The 27,348-nt window shown below is 60.1% G+C and overlaps 1 protein-coding gene across 5 annotated transcripts; it reads left to right on the top strand.

Annotated features, from left to right (window-relative positions):
- The first annotated feature begins 1,794 nt into the window (after positions 1-1,794).
- Positions 1,795-23,418, top strand: LOC140902809 (sialoadhesin). Of its 5 annotated transcripts, none has more exons than XM_073323288.2 (11): positions 1,795-2,361; positions 6,360-6,428; positions 7,611-7,964; positions 9,282-9,545; positions 9,962-10,243; positions 11,086-11,349; positions 18,995-19,091; positions 19,475-19,514; positions 20,531-20,621; positions 22,566-22,609; positions 22,895-23,044. In XM_073323288.2, exons 1-11 carry the CDS (start codon positions 1,851-1,853, stop codon positions 22,958-22,960), a joined length of 2,082 nt encoding a protein of 693 aa, XP_073179389.2. In that variant the 5' UTR covers positions 1,795-1,850; the 3' UTR covers positions 22,961-23,044. The 5 variants fall into 5 exon arrangements, with proteins under 5 accessions (XP_073179389.2, XP_073179387.2, XP_073179390.2 ...); XM_073323290.2 differs by lacking the exon at positions 22,566-22,609 and adding an exon at positions 5,166-5,221 and having other exon boundaries at positions 2,271-3,355; positions 22,895-23,418; XM_073323291.2 differs by lacking the exon at positions 22,566-22,609 and adding an exon at positions 5,166-5,221 and having other exon boundaries at positions 2,285-2,361; positions 22,895-23,418.
- Positions 23,419-27,348: the final 3,930 nt, after the last annotated feature.

The following is a 27,348-nucleotide window of genomic DNA, read 5'->3' as shown; positions in this document are numbered from 1 at the left end:
TGAACAGTTGATCAGTCTAGCATGGTCTCCCCCAAAAGATCTCAAACACCTTCAGTGACACGTTCACGAACAGTGAAATGCAGCCTGCTCTGGGGTAGGGCACGGCAGGTGTTTAACAGCGCCGGGTAATGTTGCCGAGCCGTGTTCAGTCCCCATATCTTATACCGTGAGCGCGTCGGGCGGAGACTGGTTCTCACGCTGTGCTTGGGAAGCCCCCAGTGTATTTTCAATGCCACCCCCAGTGACAGTGTGGCCCAGTGGCTGGAGCACATCAGTGGGACACAGAGCCCCGGGTTCTTCTCCTAGATCTGTCACGGACCCACCATACAATAGCGGGCCAGTCACTGCTCCTCCCTGTGCCTCAGTTTTCTCTCTCACCTATTGTCTATTGCGGGCCGTCTATGCAAGCCTTCACCCCCCGGAGGTGCAATGCAACCACCTCTGGGGAGGGGCGCGTGTCTCTTTGGCAGCTCACAGCAACGGGGAGGATGATTTCAGGGCAGGACCGGACCGGAGGACGGTTGCTATATGGAGTTGAGATGTGCAGGAAGGGAACAAACCATGTTGGGGTGCAGCAGGGATCCATGGGGGACATCCTGACCCTTTGGGATAGAGCCATGTGGGGGAAGGGTATCACAGGCACAAGGGGCCGGGTCGGGGTTCATTGTCTCAGCTGGGAACAGCAAAGCCCCAGAAGCAGAGATCAGCCCTGACTGCGAGCGGAGAGCCCCCTACAGCGCCCCCCTCCTTCCAGCACTGCCCCCGCTCGCGCCACCCTGGGGCATTGGGGCCAGCACTGACTACAAGGGGAGAGCGCCCCCTACTGAGCCCCCCCAACCCGTCCTGCAGCTCCGCACCAGCTCGCACTTCCTCTGCTGCTTCCTCTCCGATAGCTGGATTGTTTAGGGGGGCCCCGTCTCTGTGTGTATCTGTGACCACAGCCTGGGCAGAGCCAGCGTCTGATGTTACCCAACCGCTCCGAGAGCGTTCGCTCTGGGGAATGGTGCAAGGGGCCAGCAAGGGTCTGAGGGCCCGGGTGTGTCTGATAATAAATATTCCTTTGCAGAGCTGGGCCTAGAACTCAGGAAACCTGGCTCCCAGCTTTCCCTCCTTTAACCCACTAGCCCCCAGAGCTGAGACAGAACCCAGGAGTCCTGGCTCCCAGCCCCAGCCCTAACCCAAATACCAGGCTCCCTCTCTGAACAGTAGCTCAGTCTGATGTATTCTCCCTGCTATGACCTCAGGTCCTTTCCTAGCTGTGATATTTTGCTAGGTTGTGTGTTACTGAAATATCTTGCGATGTTGGGAACCCCCACAACCAGCTTTTCAGGTCCAACAACGGAGCAGGCAGAGGGGCTGATGGCCCATTACAGGAATCCACACTCCCAGGGATATCCCAGGAACTGTCTACAGTGGAGACTGCTCAGGCCCTGGCTACACTGGCAAGTGTCTGCGCAGTAAGGCAGCTTTGAGCGCCGTCGCTCCCGAGGTGCACACGGCCAAGCCACTTCATGCGCAGAACCTGCCCTGTTGTAGGGCTTTAAAAAAAGCCACCCCGACGAGAGGCGTCGAGCTTCCTGCGCCGGGGCTACAGAGCCGCGGTGCCGGCGTAGACACCCTGGTCGACGACAGCGCTGCGACCGGCCTCCGGGAGGTGTCCCCCGATGCCCGTTCTCACTTCTCTGGTCAGCGGTTTGAAATCTACTGCCCTGCCCTCAGGTGACCAACCATCAGCCCCAGCCCGTACGTTCCTTTGCAAATTTGAAAGTCCCCTTCCTTTTGCTCGGTGACGCGTGCAGTGGTCCTAGTGCATCTGTCCAGGTGGCCCTGCCTGCTCCAGGCACCAGGCGATGCCCGGCTTGCAGCAATGCCGAGCTGCTGGACCTTGGGGAGAGGAGGCTGTGCAGTCCCAGCTGCGCGCCAGCCGGAGGAACTATGATACCCAGGGACAGATTTCACGCTGCAGGAGAGAAAGGGGCCATGGCCGGGACACACTGCCGTGCAGGGTCACAGGGAAGGAGCTGCGGAACGCCCACCACAGGGCGCGGGAGGCAAACCACCAGTCCGGTGCTGCGCCCACCAGCTGCCGGTTCTACAAAGAGCTGGACGCGATGCTCGGCGGCGACCCCACCTCCACTGCAAAGGCCCCTGTGGATACTTCGTCGGCTCACGTGCCAGTCGAGAGTGGACTGAGCCAGGAGGAGGAAATCTCGGACGAAGACGGGGAGGAGGACCCAGAGGCAGAGGATGACTCGGAGACCAGAGAAGCAGGCAGTCAGGAGCTCTTTTCTACCCCGGAGCAGCCTAGCCGGTCACAGCAGTCGGAGCTTGGCAAAGCACAAACAGGAGAGGAGTCCTCTGGTAAGTGGACCTGATTTGGGGAATTGCTGAAGCGAGTTGCTGGGGGCAGGAGGGTTGCAGAACACAGGCTTGTCTCCCATTGCAGACGTGCACCACGATGTGACCCCACCACGGAGTGCTTGTTTCCTGAGCCCCACAGCGGCGTTCCACTGTGGTCAGCACCTCCGTGAATGCCACAAGCAATCTCCTGTCGTAGCTCCTATGCGTGGCGAGATCAATGTCGCACTCCTCTTGCCTTGGTAGTTTCAGGAATTACTCCACTGCCTCTCGTGACGTGTTAGTCAGAGCGAGCGGCACACTGGTCAACAGTTCAGGATCCATTCCTCCCCGAATAGGCAGGATGCACAGTACACAAAGAGTTGAAAATTGGCGCCAAATGTAGACGGAAGCACAGGGATTGCCGGGATGCGGAGCAATGCATCACGGGGCCTTGAGACAGGACCCAGGATGCCCTGTGACCCCTTCCGCCTTCCCACAAGTCTTAGCGGCAGAAGAGAAAGAGGTGCTCTTGGGGATAGCTGCCCAGAGTGCACCGCTCTGAATACCGCCGCAAGTGCAGCAAGTGTGAACACGCTGTTGTGCAGGCAGCTGACAGTGTGAACACACAACAGCGGTTTCCCTTCAGCGCTCTCTGAGGGGCGCAGTAACTGCCAGCCCTGTAACGTTGCCAGTGTCGACGTGCCCTGAGAGGGAGCAGGTGCACAATGGAGGCTGCTTGACTCACGTCATGGCAAAAGATGGTTTCAGCAAGCTGGAAGAAACTCTAAAGGGGGGGAAGTGACGTCATCACTTGGCTTCAACTCCCCCCACAATGCAACACCTGGAGACATGTCTGGAGGACAAAGACTGAACGGGCGACGGGTTCCTCGCCTGAAGGGGAGTCCCAGCCGGTGTATGGAAGATGCTTCTATTGTCTATCAGCGCGAGACACGGCTTGATTCAAATCCTGTCTAGTTTAGAGAACTCAGAATGCGATTTTACTTTTATGTCTCAGGTAACCAACTTTGATCTCTACGCTCACTGCTTACAATCACTTGAAATCCATCGTTCTGCAGTGAATAAACCTGGTTCATATTTTACCTAAAACCCTGCGCTGTGGTTGAAGTGCCTGGGAAATCTGCTCGGGTCGCAAAGGCAGGTGTGCGTCCACTTTCCTTTGTGGCAGCGGTGGATCGGTGTGCCGGGGTTGGCACCCACCTCTCACGAGTGCCCGTTTCTGATTGGGCGTGTCTGCGTTTTTTAGGTCTGGAGACCCCCTTTCGGTGGTTCTCAGGCAGGTTTGCAGTGACTCAGCCCTGCGGCCGAGCCACACTGTCTGTACGTTAGCCGGCGCAAACCCCTTCCGGGGGATACAGTCCACAGGGCCTATCTCAGGACCCCGCTGGTGGTGTCTCTCTCGGGCCCTCCTTGGGCTAGAGTCTTAAAGTAGCCCAGCCCTGGTACGGGGCCGTATCCCCAGGGCTTCCTCCCTGGAGACACTATCCTCCTGCAGCTTGTGCTAGGCCTGCCAAAGTACAGGGTGCTTCCCAAACACAACGTGAGAGCCAGTCCCTGCCGGACAGGCTCACGGTGTAAGATACGGGGACCAAACATGGCCGGGCACTCGGGAGAGGACAGCTAAGCCTCCCTCCAGACCTCCTGGGGGACGACTGCTAAGCCTCCCCCTGCCCCACTGCTCTGTTCCTGGGATGGGTGGGGTTGAACCCTGAGGCCTCCCGCAGGGGGCCTTTGGGCCTAGTCCACCCCATCACAACTGGGTAATAAACGTACACTGGTCAGGCTTCGGACCAGGGCAGGACGGTACAGACCTGGGGTCGTAGGTGGAGAGCTGGGGGGATTGGCGGGAGCCTCTATTGTTTCATAGGGGCTGGGAGACCATTCATGGGACTCAGCTGAGCGTGTCCCTGCCTGGGGATGGCTGTGTCAGGGCAGGACCTGCCAGAGGTTTGTAGCTTGTCACAGCATCACAGTGTGAGAGGGAGCCCAGGTTGGTGGGACAGAGGGCTCAGCAGTACCCCAGTTCCAGGTTGCACCCCAGGGAACCCATCGCAGTGGGTGGGAGCCAGGACTCCAGGGTTCTATCCTGAGCTATTGGAGGGGAGTGGGGTCTAATGGGTTGGAGCAGTGGGGCTGGGAGTCAGGACTCCTGGGTTCTATTCTTGGTTCTGCCCTTTGTCCATGGGGGATGGGGACCCTCCTCTTACTCCGAGGGCTGAGCGACTCCTCAGATGCTTTGAGATCCCAGCTGGCCAGCGCTAGAAAAGGACCGAGCCTCATCCCTTCACCAGGGTCTCTCTGAGCATGGGTGTTGTGGTCCTTCTAACTCTGACCCAGTGGGCCCATTTAGCCCATGGCTGGTGAGTCTCTGGGGCTGGACAGGGTTAAAAGGAACAGGCAACACCACACACCTCCCCACCCCCCTTGTAACCAGCGCTGGGGTTGAGCTTCACAATTTCCAGAGAAAGGGGAAGTTTGTCTGCTGCAGCCAGACAACAAAGTGAAGTGCGTGGAGCCAGAACCCCCAAGTCCCGACTCTCAGCCCCCTGTTCTAACCACTAGACCCCATTCCCCTTCCCCAGCTGGGGATAAAAACCAGAAGTCCTGAGTCTCAGTCACTGTAACCACTAGAGCCTATTGCTACCAAACCAGCAAGTAGGTTGCCTTTAAAGGCCAGGAACACAGGATCACGGTTCCCTTTCCTCCCCTGAGGCACCAGCCACTCACCGCGCCTGGGGCTATTGCCACAGATGCAAATGAAGATGATTTCTCCTTACCTACCCCCAACCTCTCTGCTGTCTCCTTAGTGTTAGCGGTGGGATCAGACCGGAGTCCCAGCCACTAACCCAGGCCCAGGTCCCAGGTATGAGCTACTTTTCCTTGTTTTGGGGGCAAAAAGCCAGATAGGGGGAGAATGATTCTTCGCATCTCTAAATCATTGACAGGAGATTAAACGGTGAGAGTTTCTTATGGGAGGGGACCCAGCTGAGACCAGGGCCTGGTGAGGCAGGCGCTGCCCAGACACAGCCAGAGACCGTCCCTGCACCAAAGAAATTATAATTAAAATAGACAATGGGTGGGAGGGAAAACTGAGGCACAGAGAGAAGGAGTGACTGGCCCGCTATTGTATGGTGGCTCCCTGAGAGATCTAGGAAGAGAACCCAGGGCTCTGTGTCCCACAGCCGTGCTCTAGCCACTGGGCCACGCTGTCACACCGTCATTGGGGGTAGCATTGGAAATACACTGGGGCTTCCCAAACACGGTGTGAGAGCCAATCTGCCCGACGAGCTCATTGTGTAGGATGGGGACTGAACACGGCAGGGCTACTTTACCCTGCGCTGTTAAACAGCTGCCGAGCCCTACCCCAGAGCAGGCTGCATTTCAGTGCCTGTTGAAAAGACCAGCAACTGGGCAGGCTGTGAAAGTGTCTGAGATCATATAGGGGAGACCACGCTGATCGCTGCTTCTGGGGCTTTGCTGTTCCCAGCTGAGACACTGAACCCCGGCCCTGCCCCTTGTGTCTGTGATACCCTTCCCCCACATGGCTCTCTCCTAATGGGTCAGAATGTCCCCCTGGGGTCCCTGCCACACCCCAAAGCGATTTGTTCTGCTCCACCTCCCTGACTCTCCCTGCACATGTCGGCTCCACATAGGAACTGTCCTCCAGTCCTGCCCTGAAACTGCCCTCTGTGTTGCTGTGAGCTGCCAAAGAGCCACTTGCCCCTCCCCAGAGGTGGCTGCACCTCACTCCTGAGGCCGTGAGCCCAGCACACATGTCCAGCAAAGCACACGGGGATAGAAATACAACCAATCCTTGCTCCGCCGGTCCAATCTCCAAGCTTTACTCCCTTCTGGTTAGGAAGGTCTTTTTCGAAGGGTCCTAGGTGTAAAATACCTGGTGACGCAGCCGATCCCGTGGCCGGACGCCATCGCCCGGCGTAAACGAGCTGTCACCCAGAAATGCTGCAGGTGAATCATTCCCAGCCCCTTTCCCCTCCCAGGCCGGCTGAGCGCTCTGCCCTGGACGGAGATGGCCTTGGTGCTGGTCCCTGCCTTTTGCCTCCTGAGCGGTGAGTAATTCACACAGACGCCACGCGCTGCCAGCCAGGCGACCGGTGGGGACTGTTTCCCCAGTCCTGGGAGTGCGTCTACACTGCCGGGAGGGTGCTTGGAACCGGGTTCCATCGCAGAGAAATCCCAGCCACTCGCACCAGCGGCTCCAGTTCAAGCCTAGGGGGCGTCTGGCCTTGAACCTGACCCCGAGTGGCCGGGTCCTCGCTGCTGGTTTCACCCCGATGGAGAACACGCCTGGCTCTCATGGCAGAGTCAGCCTGGTCTAGCCTCAGCCACCCTCGGCTGAGCAGCGAGGGCCTCAGCCGCTCTCGTCCCCCGGGCTGCCGTTTTCCCTCCGCCACGTCCTGCCTCCGGGCTTCTGGCTGTCACAGCGAGTCAGGGTGTCTCCTGGGCCGGCCCGGAGAGCTCTGCTCCCTGCCCTGCCCGTCCGCCCAGCTCCGGCCCGGCTGGACCCTGCCCGCGTCCGCCCCCGCTCCTTGTGCATGGGAAGTGCCTGACCTAGGGTTGGCAACCCTCCAGGACTGTCCTGGAGTGCCCAGGAATTAACAATTAAATTTTAATTAAAGATTATTATGTGATGAAACTGGCAGTACTTTGTCCAAGCAAAGTTGGCAACCCTAACCTGACCCCTCACAAGGGGGGCTCCTCCTGCAGTCAGGGCCTCTGGCCCAAGGGTCAGACACCCTACTATGGGTGGGGGTTGAACTGAGAGGGGATGATGGGTGCACTGGGGGGCAATATACGGGGCTGAATTGAGAGGGGATGGGGAGGTGAACTGAGCTGGGGTTGAGGGGGACTTAAGTGAGGGGGGGTGAACTAAGGACGGACTAGACAGAAGCGGGGCTGGGCAGATGAGGGGAGGGGGTCGGCCTGGACTGATGGGAGAACTCGGGGGGGACAGGAGTGATTCAGCAGCTGGGGTGATAAGTTGCTGGGGATGGACTGATGGGGGGGGGCATCTCCAAATTCCCCTTCCCCAATTCACAGGGGAGCGCTCATTGGGCTCAGACAGAACCACAACCCATCATCCCCGATTGTGTTTTAAAGCCCCTGGTTTGGGGGCTGAGCTGATGCTGGCCTCTCCCGGCGGGATCCGTGCAGCAGTCCAGCCTGCAGGCGGGTTCCCCAACTCTCAGGGGCTGGGCGCCGGTCTGATCCCCGATTCCTGTCCCCGGCAGGCGCCTACGCCCAGAAGTGGGGTGTGAGACTCGCACCAGGGCCCCTGGCTGGAGGGACCGACTCCTGCGTGACCATCCCCTGCTCCTTCACCTACCCCACGGGGTGGACGGTCAGTGCTGTGAGCTGGACACGGGAGAAGGATCAAACCGTCTATCACCGGGACGAGGCTCGTGTCCACGCGGACTTCAAGGGGCGCGCCCGCTATCTGGGGGACCTGCAGCGCGACTGCTCCCTGCGGGTGTCGGGGCTGCGCCCCAGCGATCAGGGCACCTACCGCTTCTGCTTCCATGCAGCGCGCGATGGCAGGACGGACAGATGGACGAGTGAGCCAGGACAGCGGCTCAATGTCTCCGGTAACCAGGTTCCGTCCAGCACCCCCGGGTCCAGGCAGGGCCCGAGGAGAACCGCAGAGAGGGCCGCACACGCCAGCGCAGACACCCCAAGCAGGGCTCGTCCCCTCCAGCAGGGGGCAGCACCGGGACACGGACACACGGACACACACAGACAGGCGCGAGCTTCCGCTTCGAAGTAGAGGGCCCTGGCACGAGTGATGGATGGTCGTGTAAATCAAAACAGCAACACACACAAACACACCCCCCCCATTTCTGCCTTGCTGGGAAATCCAAGTGCTTAGAGCTGGGAGTCAGGACTCCTGGGTTCTCTCTCCAGCTCCAGAGGAGGCGGGGGAGTGGCTAGAGCGGGGGGGGGGGACGGACTTGTGGGTCAGACTCCCAGGCTGTGTTGCCAGACCCACGTCCCCGTCCCTCTGTCTAACCCTTGGCCTGCGCTGAAGAGCCGCTGGGACTGACCCTGCAGCCAGCATAACGCAGCAGGCGTGAGGGGCTCTCAGGTGGAGACTATAGTGGGACTGGGACCCTGCAGGACCCCCCAAAACAGCGGGAGCGGGTAAAATGAGCTTTGTTGGGGGTGGGCAAAAAACCAGGCTGCGTTAATTGGCCGGAAAACACTAAATCTCATAAATGTACCAAGAGTCGGCGACTGGGGAAATAGCTAAATATTTTGTTTCAGCTTCTCTTTCCTCTCCGTGTTTATCTGCCTTGCTCCAAACCTGGGGAAATGCACCCGCCCAAGTCAGGTCAGACCCGTTCTGGGATAACAGGAGTTGAAGTGTGTTTGTACCTGGTTCAAGCAAGATTTGTTTTCTTCTCTTTGTGGTAAAAATTGTCTCTGAATCCCGTTGGTACAGATCAGACCGTCACCCACCGGTTTCTGTCGGGTGGTTGGTTGGTTTTAGCAGCCTGGGGGGATCTGTCTCTCTTGTCGGATTTGCGGGATTTAAGGATTTTGTGGCTGGGAGGGGGATGAAAATGCAAAAACCAAAGCAGGGCACTTGAATAACAGGAACGGGACAGAATTAAAAACAATCCCGCTTAGGGCTCCAGTCTGAGGCCCGACGTGTGGTGCCCCCCACTGGCGGCTGCGCCCCTCCGGGCAGACCCAGCGCTCCCCGTGTCTCAGGGGAACTTTCGCTGCTCTCCCTCCTGGCCACGAGCCCTCATTGCCGGAGCCTGCCGAGCTCCCAGGCTGGGCCATGCCCACACCCTGGGGGCTGCTCCCCGCTCTGCAGCCAGGCCGTGACCCCTGGGAGCGCTGCCAGGCCCAGGGCCCCAGCAGGGTTCAATGGCTCCTGACTCCTCCTCTCCTCACAGACGATCTGTGCCAGCCCTCCCTGGGGCGCCGAACACAACCGGGACCCTCCCTCACCTGCTCCGTGGGGGCAACCTGCCCCCATCCCCCGTCGTGGTACGACCGAGATGGCGCACGGCGGAGCCCAGGGCAAACCTCGGGCGGGGCTGGGGCGACCGAGCTGCGAATATCCCCGTCCCAGCTGGACCCCGGTGCGGCGCTGAGATGCCAGGTGGATGGATACAGGGATGAGTGTGACTCTGACCAAACCCAGCCCCTGGGGACAGGTGAGGTCTGCTTCTACACATGGCATGGTTAGAGGAGGGGCGGCGGGAGCCAGGACACCTGGGATCTATCCCTGACACAGGAAGGGGATTGGGGACAAGTGGCTAGAGTGCGGGAACAGGGAGTCAGGATTCTTGGCTTCTATCTCCAATTCTGGGAGGGGGCTGGTGTAGTGGGTTAAAGTGGAGGAGACTCAGGGCCAGGACTCCTGGGTTCTTTCCCCAGCTCTGGGAGGGGAGGGGATCTGTGGGTGAGAGCAGGGGGCATGGGAATCAGGACTCCTGGGTTCTATTCCCTCAAAAACTGTCATCTGGCTCTAGCAAATATTCTCCCCCCGAGGGACTGGACGGGGAGGGACCTGCCCCTTCGTTCAGTCCTGGGGTCCAGCTGACGAACTCTCACCCGACTCTCCCCTCAGTCGCCCCCAAAGTGCCCAGGGTGGAGGTTTCGTGGCTGGCAGGGAAGGCACCACTAAGGGAAGGCGACAGTTTTACCCTGCACTGCCAGGCTGCTGCCCTGCGGCCCATCACTGGATACGTCTGGTCCCACGGGGACGTGTGGCTGCCAGGAGCCGGGCAGGATTTACATGTTGAGAAGGCAGCCGTCTCCGATGGAGGGAGCTACGCGTGCGGGGTCTGGGTGTCCGGCCCCGGCTGGGGGTATCTGAGCCTCTCTGCGAGGGAATCAGTAGAAGTTCAGCGTAAGTAGCGAGGGCTGGCGAGAGCCTCCTCCCTCGCAGCCCCCGATACTCCCCACAGGGCCTCCTGGAGCAGCCCCGTGTGCCCCTGCCTTGTCCCCCCTGCTTTGCCCCTGCCCGCCTCCTCCCCCCTGCTTCGCCCCACCTGCCTCGTCCCCCCCCGCTTCACCCTCTTCCGCCTCGTCCCCCCTGCTTCACCCCTCCCAACGCATGAGCCCCAGCCTCATATTCCGCCCCTGCCTCCTAATACCCGGGTTTGCTCAACCCAGTGCTGCTGGCTCTGGCCTGGGCCCCCTGCTCCTCTGCATCGCTCCCGTGGCTGGGCCAGCAGAGACAAATTCAGTTTGTGTCCCCCTGCACCTGCCCCCGGCCCCCAGCCCCCTTTGGACCGCTGCTCATCCCCCCACCTGCCCCGGGGGCCCATTCCACACTGAGCTCGGCCCTGTCCCCTCCCGCCCAGGTGTCCAGCCGCCTCTGTGCCAGGCTCTGCCCCTCCATCTGCCTTGTGTCCCCGGACCCCTCTGGGACAGTCTCTGCCCCCCCTCAAGCTGCCCCAGACTCCCAGCCCCATATGGGCCAGGCCCTGTACCACCCCTCACCTGCTCCAGGCCCCCAGCTTGTTCTGGGCCAGACCCTCTCCCCCGCAACTGCCTTGTGCCCCCAGACCCTTCTGCGTGACCCCTCCCCCATATCCCCATGCCGCCCTGCCTGTTCTCGCCCCCTGGAGCCACATGGGCCAGGCCCTGCCCCTCACCCCCTGCCCTGGATCCCTTCCACCCTCTGGGCCAGGTCCCCCCACTCTGTCTCTCTCCGTTCACGCCCCGTGTCTCTGTCTCGCCCCCCAGACGCCCCCACAGGTGTCCATGTTACGGCAGCGCCGGGCACCAGCCCGCAGGCAGGGGAATCGGTGACGCTAACGTGCAGTTACACCAGCAGCCTCCCCGCCCCCAACTCCTACACCTGGTACCGGGGCGACCGGCAGCTGGGGGGATCCCGGCGGGAAATGGTGTTGAAGAGCATCACGGCGGAGCAGGCTGGGGAGTATCGCTGCAAGGCCGACAATGGGATCGGCCAGTCCAGGTCCCCCCCCATCAACATCACCGTCCTCTGTAAGTGCCGGGGACCTGAGAAAAGAGACCTCCGGGGTGGGGGAAGGGCTGGGATTGTGCCTTTGTGCCGTAGGCCCAGCTGGGGAGGGTCATTGTGGCGATTGCGGTGGAGCTCCCAGTGCCGCGGTGGCCAGCAGGGCTAGTGCCATCCCGGGGTGCAGGGACAGGGCAATCTGGAATCGAGCAGAGAGGGGATTTTACCTCTGGATCTCGCCCTGGTGCAACCACGTCTGGGGTCCTGTGCCCAGTTCTGGGGCCCGCACTCCCAGGAGGTGCTGATCAGCTGGGGAGGGGTCAGAGAAGAGACATGAGAAGGAGTCAGGGGTTGGAAAGCCTACCCCAGGGTGAGAGACTCCAGGAGCTCCATCTGTTTAGCTGAACCAAGGGAAGGGGAAGGGGTGACGTGAGCCCCGTCTGGAAGATCCTACGCAGAGAAGAGAACATTGATAATGGGCCTGGCGGCTGAGGAGATAGAGATCCAGGGGCTGGAAGCTGAAGCTAGACAAATTCAGACTGGCAATAAGGTGTGTGACGATGTGACTCAGCAGGGAGGGGGGAGTGTTGACCTGGGAATGTGCCCTGGGGATGGGAGACCTGAGAACCTGTCACCTGAGCCAGGAGGGGGAAGGGGAGGTAACACCTCTGCCCAGGAATGTGAACAGAGGCTGCAGCAGGGAACCTGCTGGGTGGGTTTAGTTTCAGTTTGGGGCTGGGTGGAGGAACACAGGGAACCCCAGGGCTGGGGTCTAAGCTCCCTGCTCCCCCAGGACGTGATTGAGGGGTCCTGGTTGTACCCACAAGCTCTGTTTTGGACTGTGTTCCTGTTGTCCAATAAACCTTCTGTTTTACTGGCTGGCTGAGAGTCTCAGTGGATCCCAGGAAGAGGGGTGCAGGGCCTGGACTCCCCCACACTCCGTGACAACTGGTGGTAGCGGTGGGATCTACTGCACCCCGTGAACGGCGCTTCCTGCAGTAAGTGACTGGGGAGCAGTAAAACGAAGGGGAATTGACGGGGACCAGGCGTGCTGAAGATTCAGAGAGAGACGGTTTTGGGGGGCGGTTAACCCCTGGGAATGTGTGACCAGAGAGAAGGACTTTTGCAGTAACAGGGTCCCCCGGGGGATTGCAGCGAGCGGTTCCAGGGGCGGAGGAGTCTGCAGCTCGACCCTGGCAAAGAGGTGGTGACCTCAAGAAGGACTGGCACACTAAGGGCTTTTCCTGGAAACCGTGGGAAGCTGCCCGGCCTGCGAGTGGCCAGCAGGGAGATGTACGCTAAACGCCTTAAGAGCGACCTGGTGGAGCTGTGCAGGCAGAGGGGGCTGCGCATCGGGAGGTCCACCAAGGAACAGCTGGTTGCCCAGTTGGAGGAGAGGGATGGCTTGGATGACCCGATCCCTGTCCCGGAGGGAAGCCGCCCGGCAGACGCAGCATGGGCCCTGGGGCCTGACCGGGCTGGGAGGGGTCAGACTGCTGCCGAGGACATCCTGAGACCCTTCCTACCTATGCCTGGGGAAGGGGTTGGGGGAAGCCCAGTGAATACCGAGGGCACCCTGACCCCGGCACCCAGCAGGGGATCCTCCCAGCGGAGCTCCCCATCCCTGGAGCGGAGGCGGCTGGAATGGGAGAGGGAGATGAAAATGAGGGAGCTGGAGGATCATGAAAAACAACGTCAACATGAGGAGAAACAACGTCAACATGAGGAGAAACAACGTCAACATGAGCAGGAGGAGAAGGAGAGGGAGCGTCAGGAGAAGGAGAAACAAAGACAGCATGAACTGGAGGTGGCCAGGCTGAAGAGCAGTGGGGCCCCGGCTGCGGTGAGTGCGGGGGGACCCAAGACTGCAAGGAGCTTTGATAAGTGCTTCCTGGCCCAGCGGAAGGAGGGGGAGGACATGGATAGCTTCCTGACGGCCTTTGAGAATGCCTGTGAGCTGCACAGGGTTGACCCTGCGGACAGGCTCCAGTTCCTCACCCCCTTACTGGACCCCAAAGCCGTGGAGGTGTACAGCCGGATGACAGGGCAGGAGGCAGGGGACTATGAACTGTTCAAACAGGCCCTGCTCCGTGAGTTTGGGCTGACCCCCGAGATGTACCGGAGAAGGTTCCGGAGTCAGCGTAAAACGCCTGAGGTCACCTACCTACAACTGGTCAACCGGATGCAGGGGTATGCCCGCAAGTGGACAGCTGGGGCCCGAGCTAAAGAGGACCTGCTGGACCTAATCGTACTGGAGCAACTGTATGATCAGTGCCCGTCCGACCTGAGGCTGTGGCTGGTGGACAAAAAGCTCGAGAACCCCCAGCACGCAGGGCAGCTGACCGACGAGTTTCTGAACAGTCGGTCAGGGGGTAGCCGGGAGGAGTCCCAAAAGAACAGGCCCCCCCCCGATGCAGAGAGAGGGTCATCAGGGGGCCTCCCAGCGGGGAAATAGGGAGAACCCCCTCCCAAGGGGAACGCCTGGCGTCGGGCCCCTCCGACCCGCTCGAGGGGACCAACGTGACCTGAGCTGCTATCACTGTGGCCAGAGAGGCCACGTACGGTCCCAGTGCCCCGGGCTCAGGGACAGACTGAGCAGACCCAACCTACCCAGGGTTAACTGGGTAGGGACCCAGCTGGACGAGGGGCAGACGACCCAGGAAAGGGGGCCTACCAGTTTACCACCTGCCCCGGAGGGAAGAGTACCCCAGGCCAGCTCCACCAGAGGGCTGGAGGCTCTGGACTCAGGGTGCTCGGTTTACAGGGTGGGCGTGGGGCTGTCCCTCCGGAGAGAGTGCCTTGTTCCCCTGGAGGTGGATGGGAGGAAGGTCAATGGATACTGGGATACGGGCGCGGAGGTGACGCTGGCCCGGCCCGAGGTGGTGGCCCCAGATCGGGTGGTGCCCAACACCTATCTGACCCTGACAGGGGTGGGCGGGACCCCATTTAAGGTGCCCGTGGCAAGGGTACACCTGAAATGGGGGGCCAAGGAGGGCCCCAAGGATGTGGGGGTACACCACCATTTGCCCACTGAAGTTTTGATGGGGGGAGACCTAGAGGACTGGCCAAGCAAGCCCCAGGCCGCCCTGGTTGTGACGCGTAGCCAGAGCCGGCGAGGGGCACTGCGCCCTGACCTCGGGGAGGGTATCACACCGGAGGCGCAGGACCCTACCCTGGTGGGGAGGGAGCGCCGAGGGGCACGGCTCAGAGAGGCGGAGGCCTCAGACCTGGCCAGTGAGAGGGAACCGGGCCCCATCCCTTCCCCAGCCGCTGAGTTCCAGGCCGAGTTGAGGAAAGATCCCTCCTTGCGGAAGCTCAGGGACCTGGCCGACCTCAGGGTGGTACGGACCATGAGGAGAGGCTGCCAGGAGAGGTTCCTGTGGGAGAAGGGGTTCCTGTACCGAGAATGGGCTCCCACAAGGGAAGTAGAGTCCTGTGGGATCAGGAGGCAGCTGGTGGTCCCCCAGAAGTATCGCCGCAGGCTCCTGTCCCTGGCCCATGACATCCCCCTCACAGGGCACCAGGGAATCCAGCGCACCCGGCAGAGGTTGCTACAGAACTTTTACTGGCCCGGGGTCTTTACCACGGTCCGGCAGTATTGCCGATCCTGTGACCCCTGTCAGAGGGTGGGGAAGGCCCGGGACAAGGGGAAAGCGGCTTTGAGACCTTTGCCCATCATAGAGGAGCCTTTCCAGAAGGTGGCCATGGACATCGTGGGGCCTCTCAGCAGGACGACCCGGTCGGGGAAGAAATACATTCTGGGGGTGGTAGATTTTGCCACCCGCTACCCCGAGGCAGTGCCCTTAGCTTCCATTGAAGCAGACACCGTGGCCGATGCGCTCCTGACCATTTTCAGCCGAGTGGGGTTCCCCAAGGAAGTCTTGACAGACCAAGGCTCCAACTTCATGTCGGCCCTGCTCCGGTGCTTGTGGGAGAAATGTGGGGTCCGGCACGACTGGGCCTCAGCTTATCACCCCCAGTCCAATGGGCTGGTGGAGAGGTTTAACGGGACGCTAAAGATGATGCTGAAAACCTTTATGAACCAGCACCCACAGGATTGGGACAAGTACTTACCTCACCTGCTGTTCGCGTACAGGGAGGTGCCCCAGGAGTCTACCGGATTTTCGCCTTTCGAACTGTTATATGGCAGGAGGGTGAGGGGCCCCCTGGACCTGATGAGAGACGAGTGGGAGGGGAAGGCCACTCCCGATGGAGAGTCAGTGGTGGAGTATGTCCTGATCTTCCGAGAGAGACTGGCGGAACTCATGGGCCTGGCCAGGGAGAATCTGGCCAGAGCCTAGAGGAAGCAGAAGGTCTGGTATGACCGCACGGCGCGGGCCCGTGCCTACGCCACCGGGGATCAGGTGATGGTTCTCATCCCAGTGAGAAAGAACAAACTACAGGCCGCCTGGGAGGGCCCTTTCAAGGTCGTCAAGCAGCTCAATGAGGTAAACTATGTGGTGGAGCTGTCGAACCGGGCGCACCACCGCCGGGTGTACCATGTGAATATGATGAAGCCATATTATGCCAGGGGGAATGTGGTGTTGGCCGTGTGTGGACAGTGGGAAGAGCAGGGAGATGACCCTTTAGTAGATCTATTCCCTGGGACCAGAGCTGGTTTCCCCCTGGAAACAATTCCCCTCTCGGATCAGCTAACCCCTGCCCAGCAAGCTGAGGTCAGGGAGGTGCTGCATCCGTACCGACAGCTGTTTTCCAACCAGCCTGGACGCACTAATCTGACTGTCCACCGGGTGCAGACAGGGTCGCACCCGCCGATAAGATGCTCCCGCTTCCGAGTCACAGGGAAAACTGCTCAGGACCTGGAAAGAGAGGTCCGGGACATGCTGGCTTTGGGGGTGATCCAGCCATCTGCCAGCCCTTGGGCCTCGCCGGTGGTGCTGGTCCCCAAAAAGGACGGGTCGGTCCGGTTCTGTGTGGACTATCGGAAGCTCAATGCCATCACTGTATCTGATGCCTACCCCATGCCCAGGCCGGACGAGCTCCTAGACAAGCTGGGAGGAGCTCGGTACCTTACCACCATGGACCTTACAAAGGGCTACTGGCAAGTGCCGCTGGATGCAGATGCCCGACTGAAACCGGCCTTTATCACCCCTCTGGGGCTCTATGAGTTCCTGACCCTGCCTTTCGGCCTCAAGGGAGCGCCGGCCACCTTCCAGCGCCTAGTGGACCAGCTCCTGAGGGGGATGGAGAGTTTTGCCGTGGCGTATATTGATGACATCTGTGTCTTTAGCCAGACCTGGGAGGACCACGTGTCCCAGGTTAGACAAGTGCTGGACCGACTCCAGGGGGCTGGGCTGACTGTAAAAGCGGAGAAGTGCAAGGTGGGGATGGCGGAAGTATCTTACCTGGGCCATCGGGTGGGGAGCGGCCGCCTAAAGCCGGAACCAGCCAAGGTGGAGGTGATCAGAGACTGGCCCGCTCCCCACACCAAAAAGCAGGTCCAAGCCTTTATTGGGATGGCAGGATACTACCGAAGATTTGTGCCCCACTTTAGCGCCATCGCCACCCCCATCACGGAGCTATGCAAGAAGGGGAAGCCAGACAAGGTGGTCTGGACCGAGCAGTGCCAGGTGGCTTTCCGGGCGCTGAAGAAGGCTCTGGTCAGTGGCCCACTTCTGGCAAACCCAGACTTTGACAAGCCCTTTGTGGTGTTCACCGACACCTCAGACACGGGACTGGGGGCGGTGTTAATGCAGGAGGATGAAAAGGGGGAGAGACACCCCATCGTGTACCTGAGCAAGAAGTTGCTACCCCGGGAGCAACACTACGCGGCCATCGAGAAGGAGTGCCTGGCCATAGTGTGGGCCCTCAAGAAACTAGAGCCCTATCTCTTCGGGCGACACTTCACCGTCTACACCGACCACTCTCCCCTGACCTGGCTGCACCAGATGAAAGGAGCCAACGCCAAGCTCCTGAGATGGAGCCTGCTCCTGCAGGATTACGACATGGACGTGGTCCACGTGAAGGGAAGTGCCAACCTGATAGCGGATGCACTGTCCCGGAGAGGGGGCCCCGAACTTCCCCAGGTCACTGGTCAGCGTGACCCCGCTCAGTTCAGTCTCGAAGGGGGGAGAGATGTGACGATGTGACTCAGCAGGGAGGGGGGAGTGTTGACCTGGGAATGTGCCCTGGGGATGGGAGACCTGAGAACCTGTCACCTGAGCCAGGAGGGGGAGGGGGAGGTAACACCTCTGCCCAGGAATGTGAACAAAGGCTGCAGCAGGGAACCTGCTGGGTGGGTTTAGTTTCAGTTTGGGGCTGGGGAGAGGAACACAGGGAACCCCAGGGCTGGGGTCTAAGCTCCCTGCTCCCCCAGAAGGACGTGATTGAGGGGTCCTGGTTGTACCCACAAGCTCTGTTGTGGACTGTGTTCCTGTTGTCCAATAAACCTTCTGTTTTACTGGCTGGCTGAGAGTCTCAGTGGATCCCAGGAAGAGGGGTGCAGGGCCTGGACTCCCCCACACTCCGTGACATCCGTGACAAGGTGCAAATGTTGAACAGGGAGGAGAATTTGCCATTGAAAGAACGATCTCAGGACATGGTGGATTCTCCGTCCCGGGGAATCTTTAAATCAAGCTGGGATGTTTTGATAAAGTGTTTGCTCTCTTTCAAATGGGAATGAATTCAGGGGAGTCCTGAGGCCTGTGTCACTTCTGGCCTTAGATTTTATGGAGCATCCTTCCCTAGGCCCATCACTGCCTTTTCCCGAGGTCTTGGGGAGGCTGGCTGTGATTCCTCCAGCCCTTTAATCAAACAGGCAGGGGCTGGACTACATCTCCCATGATGCACCATAGCCAGGGATTCCAATGAAGCGCCCCACCCCGCACCAAGAGGGGACCAGGCGGTGCATCGTAGGAGATGTAGTTCAGCCGGACAGCCTGGCCGACAGAGGAGGCTGAGAGCGTGAGGAACAGGAACTGCAAGTCCCATGATGCACCACACCGAAGGACTCCTATGACACACATGGAATGATGGGATTTTGTGAGATCTTGGTTTTCATTTAAAAAAAACAAACTTTCTAGTACAGCTGGCCAGGAAATAGATTTTTTTTCCCAAGTGGGAAAGCTCCACTTTTCATAGAAATGTCAAAAACCGAAATATCTCAATTGAAAATGGCCTGATGGGAGTTGTAGTTTGAGTGCCTTGTGCTTCCATTCTCTTCTGTACGCCAGGATCTGTAGCCAGACTATATCTCCCATGATGCATCTTGGCGTAGGATTCCTGTGATGCACGCCCTTCCCGCACCAAGAGAGGGGCTGGTGGGGCATCATGAGAGATGTAGTCCAGACAGACACCTTGGCCTAGAGTGGAGAATGAGGATACAAGGCTCTGAAACTACATCTCCCACGATGCACCCTGACTATGGATTCCTATGAGGCACCCTTTCCATCACCAAGAGGGGAGATAGTGGAGCATCATGGGAAATGTCATCCAGCTGGGCAGCACAGCTTATAGAGGGGGCTGGGGGCGCTGGGACGGGAGGGCTTCGCATCTGAGCATCAGGTCTGCTGACTCCAAAGCCACCACGTGTAATGATCCAGCCCCATGCAGCCTCACTGTGGGCTTGTTACCCGGCTGCCGTCCCTCAGGAAATGGGGTTCAAAAATCTGCTGCAGGGTTGATCCAAGAACCCTCCTTTTTCCTTTCCAGCCACCCCCCGTGTTTGGGCTCCCGCCTACATCCTGGGACCTGCAGTTGCACTCATCCTGCTGCTGCTGGTGGGGCTGGTCGGCGTCATAGTGTGGAGGTATTTGCGCTTGCTTTGCAAACCGGTGATATCCGCGTCTCGGGTCGTCTGGCCATCCCCAGCTCCTCCCGCCTGGCCTTTGCCGGAGAACCCCGCAATCCGGGAGTGAGAATTGCAGAGCCAGTTCGGCTGCAGGGAAACCCAGTCAGGGGGAGGTGATTGAATGGTGGTGGTTGGGTCCCACACAGATACCTGACACCCGCAGGGGCCTGGGAAGGGCTGGGTGGCCTCCTGCTTACACGGCTGGGCTGGTGGTCAGGAGAGCAGGGGTCAAGCCCAGGCAGGAGGTTCTATTTTGTGGGAGCCTTTGTCCTGTTCCTTCCCCTCCTGAACCGAAGCAGATGTCGTTTTGCCTCCGAGCTGTTGGTCTCCTTTATTTGTAGGAAGAGGCGGAGCGAACGCCAGGGACTGAGCAGTGATCCGGTAAGTGCATCTATGGGGCTGGGAGCCAGGACTCCTGGGTTCTTTCCCTGGTTCTGGGAGGGGAGTGGGGTCTAGTAGGCGAGAGCAAGAGGTGCTGGGAGCCAGGACGCCTGGGTTCTATCCCCAGCTCTGCTGCTGACTCACTGCATGACTTTAGACGAGCTTTGTCCATCACTTTCCCCCTCCATAAAACAGGATTATAAAATCCCCCCCCCCCCCCCCGAGCAGGACAGAAGCTCTTTCCAATCTCACTTCTGCCTGCCTTTGCATACAAGCTCCCGAGGTAACAGCAGGGCCTGGCTCTGGTCCAGGGCCGCCGAGAGGCTTCAGGGGGCCTGAGGCAAAGCCATTTCGGGGGCCCTTTAATTAATTAAGCGCCTTTTTAATTTTTACTGCCCCGGCGGAGCTCCGGGTCTTCGGTGGAGCGAGTGAGGGACCCACCACCGAAAATCCAGAGCGCCGCCCCCGTCCGTAAAAGCGCCGCGGCGGGTGGCCCTCCCTTACCCATAATAGGATCTGTCCAAGTCGGGGTTGGGGCCGGGGCTGGGACTGGGGCCAGAGCTGTGGCTGCCGTGGAGCGGGGCTGGGTGGCGCTCCCTCCCTGCCTGCTATGGGGGCTGGCTCTAGCCCTGCCGTGCCACCCTGAAAGTTCCTCCATGCCCTCGTAGGGTGGTGTGCCCCACAGTTTGGGGACCGCTGCTCTAGAAGGGAAAGGCCGTGTGCACCCTTCCTGCCCCCACCACCCCGAGGCAGCTCGTCCTCCGCTGTGGGGCTGGATTGGAGCCAGTGCCCCCTAGAGAGGAAAGGCCCCATTCCCCAAGTCCATGATTCATGTCAGGTCTGGGTGCTTTAGCCCAGGGGTCCATCCCCAGCCACTCACCCACAGGGGTTGTACGCTGTTGACCGACGCAGTCTGTCCAATCCCCAGCCACGGCGCTGCAGCCGACCCAATGCTAGCGACCCAAATGCCCTCGCGCCATCCCCAGCCCCCGTAACGTTCTCTCTTTCCGTGGCAGCGTGCCCACCAAGGTGTTCCCGGGCTCTCCGGATGGCACCGGGCAATCCCACATCTGCAGCCAGCCCATGAACATGGGAAAAATATTGCAGGTGAGTGATTCATTCCTCCTTTATAGGAGGCCCCGGACTTCTGGGTTCGATCCCTGGCTCCGTGAGGGGAGGGGAGTGGAGTCTAGTGGTTAGAGTAGGGGGGCCAGGAGCCAGGACTCCTGGGTTCTCTCCCGAGCTCTGGGAGGGGAGTGGGGTCTCGTGGCTAGAGCGGTGACTATGAGTCTTTAGTCTGTTCCTTCAAGGAAGCCCAGGACTTTCCCTCTTACCCATCACGTTCACACTGATAAGTCATCCGCTTCTCCTCCTCCTGCTTCTTCCTGGGGTTCGAGAGGATCAGTCTCAGCCCGTAGGAGCCGTTCTCGCTGGCCCGCAGGTCACACCGCTGCAGGCTGCAATCTCTCTCCAGGTCCCCCAGGAACCTCACGCGCCCTGCAAAGGCCGGGCTGATGGAGGCGTTGTGTTTATAGAGGACGGTGTCACTGAAATCTTTCTTCTCAGGGTCATACCCAGGGTTCAGGTACCAGGCCAGGGAGTTGATGGTTGGGTTGTTTGGCCTTCTGGGGTTCAGGAGGCAGGATTTATAGCAGCACGGGATGGACAGACAGGCCCCTGTCCAAGCGATCAGGGATGCGGGCACCTCGGCGGGTTGGTCTCAGTGACACAGGAAGCCTGGAAACAGCAGAGAGACTGAGATGGCAGCGAGGCGCAGGCTGGCCTGGCGCTTCCTGTGCTGAACTGGGACTCAGGAGATCAGGGTTTGATTCCCAGCACTAAACTCCCTGTTCAGCTCATGGTGTGCCTCCGTGCCTCGGTTTCCCCATCTGCACAATGAAGAGAACCCAGGAATCCTGAATCCCGACACAACCTTCCCAACCCCCTATCACTGGATCCCATCACTCTGATGCAAGTGGAGTAAATCTCACAGAGGAAAACCTTCCTCTGAGCTTGTGACCCCCGCAGCCAGGTCTCCCCTCCCTTCTCCCCTGCCCCCAGGGCTCTGTGGGTCTGAAGGAGCCAGACCTTCAGGGCGAGGCAAAGGGGCCTTACCCGGGAGGAACAGCAGCCAGAGGAGACACCTCATGGTGACCCCGGGCAGCCGCGGCGCTGGGGAGCAGAGGAAAGGGCAAAGGGCTGGTTGGTTCCTGTGATGACCCAGAGCAACATCAACCACCCGCAGTGGAGAGAGACCAGCTAGAGGGGGGACTGCAGGGAACCCCCCACCTGCTCTAACCACTAGACCCCCCTCCCCTCCCAGGGTTGGGAGAGAACCCAGGTGTCCTGGCTGCCGGCCCCCTGCTCTAACTCACTAGCTGCCAGATGGGTTTGTCACGCATGGCGCGATGCAAGGGGCGTCACATTAAATAGGGGAGGCAGCTAAACGCAGGACAACTGTTGCCCACCCGCTGGGCAGGGAGGTTATTACAGGTCTTGGTGCCCAGAGCAGGGACATTGAGCTTCCTCTGGGAAAACTCCAGCGGGAACCATCCCCCTCCTGACCATCGATCCACGGGGGACCCAGCAGCCCCTCGCCCCGTGTGGGAGGCTGCGAGTACGTGTGTAGCTCTCACTGGTACATGGATCGCTCTAGGAGCTGGATACGCGGGGACAGTCGTCACTTAGCTGGCGACTTTAATCCAGTTGAGAAGAGACAGGGGACCTTGTTCCCGCGACTGTCTGTGTCACTGGCATTCACTTCAAATAAAAATAAAGGCTACAGGGGTGAGGGGTCTGGTGGTTTGGGGGGCTCATGAGACACTTGTGGGGATCCAGGGGCTGGTGATTTGGGGTGGCTGGTGGGAGACACTAGGGCGATATTCAGGGGGCTGGTGGTGTGGGGGGCTCGCGGGAGACATTTGGGGGGAGTCAAGGGGTGGGAGGCCGGTGGTTTAGGGGGGCTGGTGGGAGACACTTGGGGGATTCAGGAGGCTGGAGATTTCGGGGACCCAGATCTAACAACAGAAACTATTTTCCCTTTCCCACGAGGCGCTGAGCTTTCCCGCAGGCCAGAGACGGAGTCACCCTATGAGGTGAGCGCAGGGTCTGTTACCCTCCCCCGCAACCTCCCGGGCCCCTCTGCCCCCTGCTGGCTGGAGTGTGTCGCGGCTGCAGCCTCCCCACCCCCCGCACTGCGAATCCCTGCCCCCTGCTGGGTGGAACCGGCGCTGCCTAAGTGTGTGTGTGAGACCCCGTCCTGCTACCGACTCAGGGGAGATTCCCCCAGCCACAGAGTGTCCGGTCCTGGCAGCACCCACCCCGCTGGCCCTGGGGCCCTTTGAGCAGGGATCTCACTGGCTCTCTGTTTGGGCCTACAGGAACTCCAAGGACCGACCCAGGATATTTACAGCGAGTTGGTCTATCCCCAAGCTGGTTCCCACTGAGCTCCGCCGAAATTCTGACCAGCCTGGGACCCCTCTGCACGGCCGGGACCTTAAACACAAAGAGAAGCCATCGCTCAATGGGGCAGATCCCAGCGGGGTCCACAAGCGCCGGCTTTCCATTGTGCCAGGGGGTGCTCGAACCCTGGCTCTGCCCCAGGCCCCATCCCCACTCCACCCCTTCCCTCAAGGCCACACCCCTGCCCTGCTCCCACCCCACCTCTTCCCACCCCCCCGAGTGTGCTGCGTCCTCGCTCCTCTCCCCTGTGCCCCGGTGGGCAGGAGGAGCGGGGAGGGAGGGGGAAGCACTGACGGGGGGCTGCCGGTGGGTGCTCGACGCCTATGCTGGGGTCAAGCGGCCGTAGCTCCATTGGAATGAATGGGGCCAGACCCCCAGCTGGGGTGATGTGGCCATCACTCTACTGGAGAACTCGACTGGGAATAAATAGCTCCGCAATGCAGGGATTGGGTAATTCTTTTTCGAGACCAACTTTAGTAAAAATAGTGGCAATCCCGAGACAAAAAACAGCGGTTAACTTGGGGTTAAAAGTGAGACGTGCTGAGCAATTCCCAGGAGCAAAGGAGAGGGGAACAAGGGAGATTTCAAATCCCAGAGAGGAGACAGGCAGGAAATTCCAGGCTCAAGTCAAAGTTAGGAGAACCCGGCAGCTGGGGGACGAGCAGTGGGCGTGAGCTTGGTTCAGAGGGTTTTCCCGGCTCCTCGAGGAGGGTGAACACAGGCCGGGGCGTTGACGGTGAAGTCTCATGGGGTTCAGGGTCCTGGCAGCGCAGAGGGGACCACGGCTCGCAGGGACCTCAGCCGGGCTCTGTTACAATAGTCCCCAGGCTGTTCGAATAGTCTCCAGGATTGTCCGAGGGGCTGGCAGTATCCCCGGAGCGCAGGATTTCCTGCTGGGGACGCAGAAAGACACACAGTGGGAAAGAGTCTGAAGACCAGTGATCACACCCCCAGCTTGAGGTGTGTGTGTGTCTGCCCCTTTGGGCAGTCGGGCGACGAGCGGTGGGATCAGGGGCCTGGCAGCAGGGACTCCTGGGTTCTGTCCCCAGCTCTGGGGTGGGAGAGGGGTCCAGTGGGTTAGAGCATGGGGGCTGGGAGCCAGGACTCCTGGGTTCTGTCCGTGGCTGGGGGAGGGACAAGAGTCAGGCCTCCTGGGTGCTGGGAGGGGAGTCTAGTGGTTAGCGCAGGGTACTTTGTTCTGATCCCATTGCGTGGCTCTCCAGTCCCCGGGCGTTGGGCAGGGCTGTCTGGCTTGTCGTGCTAGAAACGCTCCTCATCCAGGTTTCCGGCATTGCTGCTCGTGAGCATGCTCAGGGGATCTGTGGCTGGTCCAGGACATCTGCTGATGGAGGCGGGAAGGGCTGGGCCGGGAGAGGGGCCAATAGACAGAACCAGAGACGGTGTTTTTCTTTCCGGCCACATTTCAGCCAGCGGTTTCCCAGGGCCGGGAAAGGGGGACCGGCCCGCCAGGGCGAAACCCAAACCCTAGGGGTCAGCACTGTCCTGGGACCAGACCGCAGCCCGGCAGTACTAAGGAACCGACAGCCCAGGCCAGGCAGACCCTCGCTGTAATTCTGTCTGTGCCCACGTCGGGGGGACGTGGACGCGGGGCCAGAGAAGGACCCCTCTGAATGGAACGGGGCTGAGGTTACAGGTAGGATGGTATATTCCACCCCACCCCCGTGCCCAGGCCACGATCGCCCCCTGTTGTCTGGGCCCCAGGCTGATTGCGGGTCCAGGCTGAGCAATTAGTGACCTTTCTATTCCCCTGAGGCACAGCGCCCCCTAGTGCCATGCTGGGGCATTGGAGTCAGCCCTGCCTGCCAGGGGGAGCCCCCACCCCGGCTCCCTGCCCATCTCCCATCCGTGCCCAGATCGTGCCCGCCCCTGCTTAGCCAGAGAGAGGGAAGTGAAAGGACTCAGATGTTGCTAAACAACCCCCTGCACCTGCAGTTAAAGGGGGACGTTTAGAGCTGCCCTTCAAGGAGCTCTGGCGCCTGCCCCCCCAGCTCACCCCAGAGGGACCCACAGAAATCTCACCCCCTCCCCCCCCGGTGCCACTTCCCCTTTCGCCTTCGAAAGGTGCCGGACTGATCGCTCAGCTCCCCCTTGGCCAGATCGGCTGCTGGAGCCGCGGCTGCACGATGCACTATAAGGTAATTGCACCTTCTCGAGCCGGCAGGAGTGGGGGCTAGTGGTTAGAGCGGGGGGGCTGGGAGCCAGGACTCCTGGGTTCTTTTCCAAGCTCCGTGCAGCCCCGTTGTGCCCAGTGCCACCCAGACACGGTGAGAGACAGTCTCCGCGCCTTGGGGTGCACTGGGGTGGAGAACCGTAGGACTCCCTGAAACCTCTTTCCCCTTAGCAGGGGCTCTCTGTGCCCCCCGTTTCCTCTCTGCACCAGGGTCCCCCAATCTAACCCCTCGGTCAGGGGTCCTCTGGGCCTCCCATTCCCTCCTCCCCCATTCCAGCTCCCCCGATGCCAGGGCTCAGTCTGTGGGATACTGGACAGAGATGAGCTGTGGGAGGGTGAGGCTGGAAGGCATCAATGGTACCCCCAGCTGGTCCTCAGATCTACCGTCAATTTCACTTTGGGGTGCTATGCTGCAGGGAGTGTGGGGGGGCTCTCCCCTGGCTCTCCGGGCTGGCCCCCATGCCCCAGTGTGAATCAAACAGAGCAAAGGCTTGAAGCAGGGTCTCCCACAGCGCCGGGACCAGCAGAGGGTGCCGCTGAGCTGCTCACCAGCCCTGGATTCTCACCTCCCCCAGGGGTCTGGGAATTCGATTATTTTGGTGCTGCCACACGAGGCGCCACCTCCAGGCCTGATTTGGAGCAAACGCCCCAACGGCCGAAAACCGAGCCCCTCTGCAGCCGCTGAAGTACAGCACCCCACAAATTAAACCACCCCCAGGATTGCGGAAAATCCTGGGGCAATTTCTCCTGTCCAGACAGCCCCAGGGCTCGCTGGGCTGCTCGTCGGGGCAGGGGAGCAGGGTTTTGCTCTGTGTTTGTACAGCGCCTGGCACGCTGTCTCACGTGCGGTGCGCCTACGTGTTACCCCCATACACCGAATACACAATACGCGGGGGTTAGGAAATACACTGGGGCTGGGCTCCGTGTCTCCCCTTTGGCGCTTTATGCGGAAGCGGGAAGAATGACAGCCTGCAGGGGATCCAGCCTCCTGCAGGACAGGGTGAGCCGGACGCTGCTTAGTGCGGAAATCTTAGCCCCGGACAATGAACTCATTGAGCCAGAGAAACCCGTCTCTCCCCACTAGATAAGCCAGTGGAAGGGACTAGCCAGGAACTGAGGGATAATTTGCCTGCTGTTGCTACACTCCTGTAGGTGAGTGAGAGACAGAAGGAGCCGGAGCTGTTCGGTTTCTCTCTAAGGCGGCAGAGAGATGCCTTGGTCCGGGTCTATTAGCACCTGTCTGGGGAGGGGATTTTGGGGAGCAGAGGCTGGTTAACCCACCCCACAAAGGCAAAGTGAGCTCCGATGGCTGGGGGATGAAGCCAGACAAATCCAGACCGGACATAAGGGGCAGGTTCTTCCCAAGGAGAGGACTTGACCCTCGCAACAACCACCCCAGGGAGGGGGCAGGTTCTCCAAACCTTTGAGTCCTTCCATGGTGATCAGGTGTCTCACTGAAAGCCCCCATTCTAGCTCGACCCCCAGAACTGGGCTTGAAATCTGCAAAGGGGGCGGAGTTAGGGGCACAAGTGTCAAGGGGGCGGAGTTAGCAGTGCTCCAGCTCCATCCCCCAGATCTGGGCTTGAAATCTGCAAAGGGGGCAGAGTTAAGGACACACATGCAAAGGGGTGGAGTTAATGGCGCTCTAGCTTGACCCTCCACCCGTACAGATCTGGGCTGGGTGCAGGGACCCCTGGGGGAAGTCCTCCAGCCCAGGCTAGGCACGAGGGCAAACTGGCCGTGCAGAACAGTCCCTTGAGATGTGTGGATTGATAAACCAAACCCTCTAGCTCTCCTAGCATTGTGATCCCTCACTCCCCTTCAGGATCCACAGCTCAGCGTTTTAATCCGGAGCCAGGAGGAGACGCTTTGACCCCGATCCTGCCATTGGGCCCCTGTTACCGCCCAGTGGCTGGACCTAACACAGGAGCCAGGCCTCAGTCTAACATCACGGCTCAGCGCGGGCTTAATCCATGCAGAGCGGAGACGCTTGTGGGTCCCTTTCCAATTTCAGCAGGGCAGCTGGCTCAAGCTTCTGTAGCATCTTTGCACCAGTGGGAATGACCTTGCCAGGAATGGACGGTCAGGGTGGGGCAGCCCCCATCACAGCTGGGCAAATAACCGATTTGCCAGCAACGCCGAAAAATCGGAAACAAAATTCCTGTCAAGTCTGACTGATTT

The sequence above is a fragment of the Lepidochelys kempii genome, chromosome 24 (assembly GCF_965140285.1).
Source record: "Lepidochelys kempii isolate rLepKem1 chromosome 24, rLepKem1.hap1, whole genome shotgun sequence".
NCBI classification, from domain to species: domain Eukaryota; kingdom Metazoa; phylum Chordata; order Testudines; family Cheloniidae; genus Lepidochelys; species Lepidochelys kempii.
This window is presented reverse-complemented; position numbering and strand designations above follow the sequence as displayed.